The 6405-nt window shown below is 39.8% G+C and overlaps 1 protein-coding gene across 1 annotated transcript; it reads right to left on the reverse strand.

Annotated features, from left to right (window-relative positions):
- Nucleotides 1–2929: 2929 nt before the first annotated feature.
- Nucleotides 2930–6040, reverse strand: tbxta (T-box transcription factor Ta). Its single transcript, XM_030789360.1, has 8 exons — nt 5856–6040; nt 5170–5434; nt 4694–4828; nt 4499–4560; nt 4205–4266; nt 3901–4071; nt 3540–3663; nt 2930–3194 (listed from the first exon to the last, which is right to left on the reverse strand). Exons 1-8 carry the CDS (start codon nt 6038–6040, stop codon nt 2930–2932), a joined length of 1269 nt encoding a protein of 422 aa, XP_030645220.1.
- Nucleotides 6041–6405: the final 365 nt, after the last annotated feature.

Below are 6405 nucleotides of genomic sequence, written 5' to 3' on the forward strand. Positions count from 1 at the left end.
TGCTGCTGTGTACCTCAGTCATTTTGTGTCAAGCAAGTTGCTTGCTTTGAACTGTGTGTATTAAATTGATATATTTCTATATCTGTGTGTATGGGATCAGGGAAATTGCTGTTAGGTATTAATTCCATAAGACCCATATCTGAGGTGACAACCTTTCACATTTAAAAGTTAAATAGTGTGACTGGGGTCAATATTTTGTGTCTCAAGCATTTGAGTGGTTACACACAATTTTTTTGTTTGTTTTTCTTTTGGTTGTTTCTGCTTGTAGAGTAAATCGACAAAGTCCTTTACACAAAACTTACATCAGACATCAGTACCCATTATCAGAGCCATTGGTTTACAGTGGAACAATGCAGCATTGAGGGAAAGTGCAGCCCACAGCAGTAAAGACTCGGGAGTTATTTGGAAAAGGTAAAGTTTTTTTCATTGGGAAGTCTTTGCTCTGGGGTTGAGCACACAGGGTTCGCCATGGTTGGCCCTGCCAGCTGGCTGACACATTGCTCCTTCATTACTGTTTGCCGGTGGCCCCGTGACCCTGCCTGGTTCATTTGCGCCCTGGTGTGGAGTGCTCAATCACGGCTCTGGGATCGCCGCTATTCCGACCTGTCAAACCGGACCTGGCCGCTGAGATCACCTGCCATCACTCACAGACCTGAGTCAAATGGGTTAGGTTTTTATTAAGTGTTTATCTTTAGCACAGGGACTCAGCAGCACTGGCATCAAAAGAATGTGCTTCAACGCATGGATTTCTGTTATACCGTTTTTGCAAAAACCTTGTTCGTTTCCAAAATGAATAAAAAGTTTGAATGTTGGAATCTTAATTTTGTATAGAGGTATTTTCTGGTTTTGCGTTTGACCGTTGTACAGTAGGTTTTCTCAGTTGTCTACATGTGTATGGCAAATTTTGCAAATGTCCTTACATTTCATATAGATCTTGTTATTTTGTAATGCACTGGTTGTCCATTACTCATTACAGTAGAAGTAATAATATCTTACAATACAGTAGGCATCAAATACGAAGAAAAGTGCATTGTGTATGAGTAGAAAGAAAGAAAGAAAGAAAGAAAGAAAGAAAGAAAGAAAGAAAAGAAAAGAGAAAACAGGTTCTGTGGGTTCAGTTTAATGAGTATGAGGGGGGTGGAGATTCTCCTTTGAAGTTTTATGACATTTCGTCTTTTAATTCTCTCCTTAGTGCTATTCTGTCAGAGCCGTTTGCGGTTTAATATTCTATATTTTTTTTCATTCCTTTTTTGAATGACGTGTAATCTAAAACGTGTTGGCCTTGTGTCACACCATCCTGCAGATTTTAACAAAGCACCGTGAGTGCTCAAAGCTTTTTACATGAACAGTGTTCTCCCTAACTGTGCCACCTCCTTATTCCATCTCCTCTATCTACTGCACAATTCAGACGATATAAATTCACTTAGCGGCGCTATGAAGATATGTTGTTCTTCGACTGCTCTTGGAACGACAGGTTGTCTTCTGAATTTAAAGGGGGCAGATCCATGACATCGGAATAGATACTGTAACAGATACAGTAGAGAAGTATAAAGAAGATAAGAGCGAAGAGAGAAAAAAACCCTTACACTGTTATGCAAAAATGTCGAATGTAAGAAAAATTGAAGCGTGGCTGTGAATGTGTGGCTCTGGATTTACGAGACACTTCCAGTTTAGTGTCGTTTTATTAACAGTGCTTTAAAGGCTGTGAGGCTGAGCAGTGACTAAGCCACATTCTGGATTACATAATCTCAGGGTTCTGCTATGGCCTTTATTTTATTGCTTTTCATAAGAAGAGAAATCTTTTTGGGGGGGTGGGGTGTGACAAAGTGTTTTGCCACTTTCTCAGTGCCACCTGATCAACTGTGCATGTTTATGTGATTATATAACGAATCAGATTAGTCTCTCATACTATAAGAAAATGAACTACAGCTCAACAAAGTGCATTTGGTGTGGTTCCTTACAAGGGTAGAGCGACCTTGCGTGATATGACACTTGTGTGATATGAAGAGAGATGTTACATGGTATCTCATTATCATCAGGGAATATATACAGCCATTTTACTGGCCTTATCAATATATGTTTTAAAAAAATGTTTATAACATCATTTATTGCAGGAAAGGTCCAGAAGTATCTTTATATTTGTCAGGAAACGGATGCGAAAGGAAAACAAACTGCCATATGACTTGACCAAAAAAATGAAATTTAATTTATTATTAAAATGACATAAATAAAACTCACAATGAGTCCAACAAATACAAATAGATAGATATTTACACATGATTTCTTTCTTTCTTTCTTTTTTTTTTTTTTTTAAGCAACAGAGCAGAAATATATTGTCAGCACTCAGCAACTCGAAGAGAGTTCAAGGCACTTCTTTCCTTAACGATCACACATACCATTCAGCAGTTACATTTATAGGACCAACAGTGAGAATGCACGTTAATTTATATTTATTTACACACATATACAGGTTTTTTTTTTAAGTCAATGGCTACATTTCGTCTTATTTATCTTTAGATAATAATACTACTACTGAATTCCATTTCTGGAGTTCTAGAAATGGCCCTTTAAATCAGAAAAGCTGTTTTTTTTGTTGTTGTTGTTGTTGTTGTCTAGCGCTGGAGTGTCTATACATAACAACAGCTCAACACTGTTTTTTCTTTACATAAAGATGCACACTTTATCCAATGCCCCGGGTTTGGGCCTTACTGTGTACACTCTCCACTTGAAGAAACAAGATTTTCCTTGGAAATCCTATTCTATCAAAGGACATTTGGATCGGACAGTTCGGGACGGTGCTAACTTAGGCTTTAGAGGATCTTCACCTCACTTCAAGTCTCTTACAGCTGGCAGCTCTATAGGAAAGAGCTGTGTGTGTGTGTGTGTTTGCAGACAGGTGGTGGAGTTGCACAAAGATCCGGATGATTCCTCAGTAGCTCTGTGCCACAGGTGCCCAGGAGGCCGTGAGCCGGGCGATGGAGCTCTCAAACTGGGCGTCACCCACGCCCACCTCACTCAAACCAGGGTCGTACATGGAAGAGGGTGAGGAGACAGGAAGGGAAGGAGTCAGGCCTGAGTAAGACACGGAGGAACCTCGCAGGAACTGCGATGTCAGACCTCCAGCAATAGATCCTGACGCTGAGCCTGAAGGGGTAAGGGTTGTCCCAGCAACGGACCACAAGCTGGGGTACTGGCTGCAAAGACACACAGGAAGTGAGAGTTAGTCAGTCAGTCTTAAAAAAAGAGAGGTATTTGTCACTGGAATGTAGCTGTAACTCTCCGGAAGTTTTAACATAATGACTCTCTTGGGGGGGGGGGTCTCTAAGACTCTGAAACCTCTCTTGAGTCAGTTAAACAATCTTAAGATTCTTGAATAAATGAGGGAAACAACTGAAACTGCTGTTATGTTAAAGTTATTGCAAACATGCTACAGTTTAACAATAGTAGTGATCTAAGACTGAAACACAGAGAAAAGCATTCGTTTTTTTAAATGAGCTGTATTTCATTGTTTGTTGTGAGAACAGAGGATGCACACTGACCTGGTGTTGGATGTGGTGTTTGTGGTGTGGGCCAAGGTACCCATACCGCTGGAGTTTGGAATCTGCAGAGCTGACCAGCTATCATGGGAACCAAGGTTTCCAGATGAGTTGTCCATGTAATTGTCTAAGAAAAAAAGGACAATTCTTGTTTAAAAAAAATGGGGATCAATTTCACTACTAGTCCTGTAGCCGCAAACTGGAGCAAAGTAACTTTAAAAAGCCACAAACAATCCTATTCTTTTTTTAACATGCTTAAGTGAGGTTCTTAAATCATGTACTAGTAATTAAGAAACAAGTTAAAACTACACAGCCGTGCTTTTAACACAGTAATAACAGCTGGATGGGACTTAGTGTCTCTTACTTGTTGTAGTGCTCCTGTGGGGGTAATGACTGGGGTAAGGAGCTGCTCTGTGACTCCGTAGGCTGGAATAACGCTCACAGTATGAAGAGGAGTGTGCAGGGGCCCCGCTGAACTGGGGAGGGCTGCTACTGGGGCAGATGGGGCCGTTACTGGGCAAAAACCATCCGCCTACTGTGGAAGGAACAAACCACAAGAGATGAGATCAACTCAGTTCTGATGATAACTTTGGATTCTTTTCAGAGACACTGACTGGATGGTATTGCAGTAACTAATCTGAAAGCCGGTTAATGCTTTTTAGACTTACGTTGGGAGTATCCTGATTGCTGATTGTCAGTGCTGTGATCTGGAACCTCTTTGTGATCACTCCTGTTGGTTTGAAAATAATAGTAATCAACAAGGATAGCAGCATAAATTGAAAGACAAGTCTATGTTTGTTAAATCAATCTCAAAGGAAATAACAGTGCTTAATTTCATATATTCACAATATATTGACATGCACGGAACTTTAAAGTATATTAAAGAAAATAATCAAAATTCTTTTTAAATATATTTTTAAAAAATTATTCCTTTAATAAATTTAGCATCTTTATTCTCTTACCTCTCTTTGGCATCAAGGAATGCTTTAGCAAAGGGGTTATGCTTAATCTTCAGAGCTGTGATCTAAAATGAAGGAAATATGATTGTTGTTAGTTACAAATAAAAACAGTTTTGAGTCTTAACATACACACTAACGCACTGCTGTAAATGGACAGAACATGGATCTAGAGCCACTCGGATGTAAAGAGATCCTCACCTCTTCATTCTGATAGGCCGTGACGGCAATGAACTGAGTCTCTGGGAAAGACTGGCTGCTGATCATTTTCTGAATCCCTCCAACCTTAACAATGTGTATCCTGGGCTCGTATTTGTGCAAAGAGTTCAACATAATCTAAAACAAACCAAATATAAATATTAATTCAGTCATATAGACAACAGAAGGAAAAAATATACTATAACAATAATAATAATAATAATAATAATAATAATAATAAAAATACATGAAGAAAACATGTAACAATATTTTATTGATCCTCTGAATTTAAATAAATAAATGCACTCATATTTGCATGTTAAACTAAAAACGTGTTTTACTCATAGGTATAGGATTATAGAGCAAAGGCTGGGAGCAAGTCCTCAAATAAGCTGACAAAACGTCATTTACATACGAATACAGATGCCACAATTAGCAACAATGGGTCAGGGAAGACGGCAAAACAAGCGGGGTTTTACCTGTCCTCCCCCGTTGAGTTTATTGGACAGTTTGACTTTGCTGAAAGAGACGGGCGCTTTCATCCAGTGCGCCCCGAAGTTTGGCGAGTCTGGGTGAATGTACACACAACTGGGACTCTGGGGTTCAGGTTTTCCGCCGGGGACCCATTCACCGTTGACATATTTCCAGCGATTATTGTCAGCCGCCACGAAGTCAAGCAGAACTGAGTACATGGCGTTTGGGTCTAGGCCGGTCACACTAACCCTCAGTACGGGAAACATTCGCCTGACAAGAAAAAGTGAAGGTATGTTAAGCTATTTCAGTCAAGTTATTTAGCAGACACTGGCTGCTATAGGCTAGTATTTTTGTGATCTCATATATAAACTTCAGCTACTCTTTACTGTGACTGGAAAGTAACTGAGGTGCACGCGCCTCCGTTACGTTAAACTGAAGTTAGGCCCATTTACAGTACAGTGAACATAGGATGGCACTAGCTGCCGTGACAGGCTCTTTGAGTTTTACCGTTGCTTGAGCGTTTTTCCGTTGCTTGTTATTCCGTGTGTGGCCATATTTTGACACTAGTTTACATGTAAAATGAAATGTAAAAACCAATTTCCAGTCTGAAGTATCTAAGAATGTCACAGTGAAATATCTTGCTAAAAGATAGCTTGCTAAAAAAGATCGACCAGAGAAAGTTGGCACATACCTCCCAGTCTTGGTGACGATCATTTCGTTAGTTAGCTCTTTAAACTTGTTCCACAACTCCGCATCCTCCAGTCCGAGTTTAATATCCCTCTCGGAGGCATCACCTTTTTCGCTGCCTTTCTGAAATTCACTTTCGACAGCGCTTAGGAGATGGTCCAGGCGCTGATCGGGATTGGAGGAACTCATATTTCCAAAAAAGTAAGCTTGGTGAAAGTCCGATCGTAATGTCGCCACAATACGGCTCTTGATGTTTCCGCTGCTTTGACAGCAAATTATCTTCGTAAATTTGGTGTTACTGCGTCGTTTTTAAATGTCTGGCGAGACTTCACGCTGATAATGGGCGTGACTTACAGCGACAGACCATGCCCATTTCGGCCTAATGGTCTCAGATAATTTGTCGCTGCAAACGGAAAGTAAAATAATCTGTATTCATATACTCCGTCGGAATTCCCCAATTGTAATTAGTCCTGTGGAAAATTGTATATTGAATATTCACTCCAAATAATAATAATAATGATAATAACAATATAGGCAAATTATTTTGATTTATT

This window comes from Chanos chanos, chromosome 12 (assembly GCF_902362185.1).
Source record: "Chanos chanos chromosome 12, fChaCha1.1, whole genome shotgun sequence".
NCBI classification, from domain to species: domain Eukaryota; kingdom Metazoa; phylum Chordata; class Actinopteri; order Gonorynchiformes; family Chanidae; genus Chanos; species Chanos chanos.

What these genes read in the sequence shown, in the direction of transcription:
- tbxta (XM_030789360.1), bottom strand. Translation starts at nt 6,040, where the DNA reads ATGAGTTCCTCCAATCCCGATCAGCGCCTGGACCATCTCCTAAGCGCT. An exon ending in AACTCAACGGGGGAGGACAG is followed by an intron (nt 4,829 to 5,169) that starts GTAAAACCCCGC and finishes GGTTTGTTTTAG; the next exon opens with ATTATGTTGAACTCTTTGCA. An exon ending in CCACAGGAGCACTACAACAA is followed by an intron (nt 3,664 to 3,900) that starts GTAAGAGACACT and finishes TTTTTTTCTTAG; the next exon opens with ACAATTACATGGACAACTCA.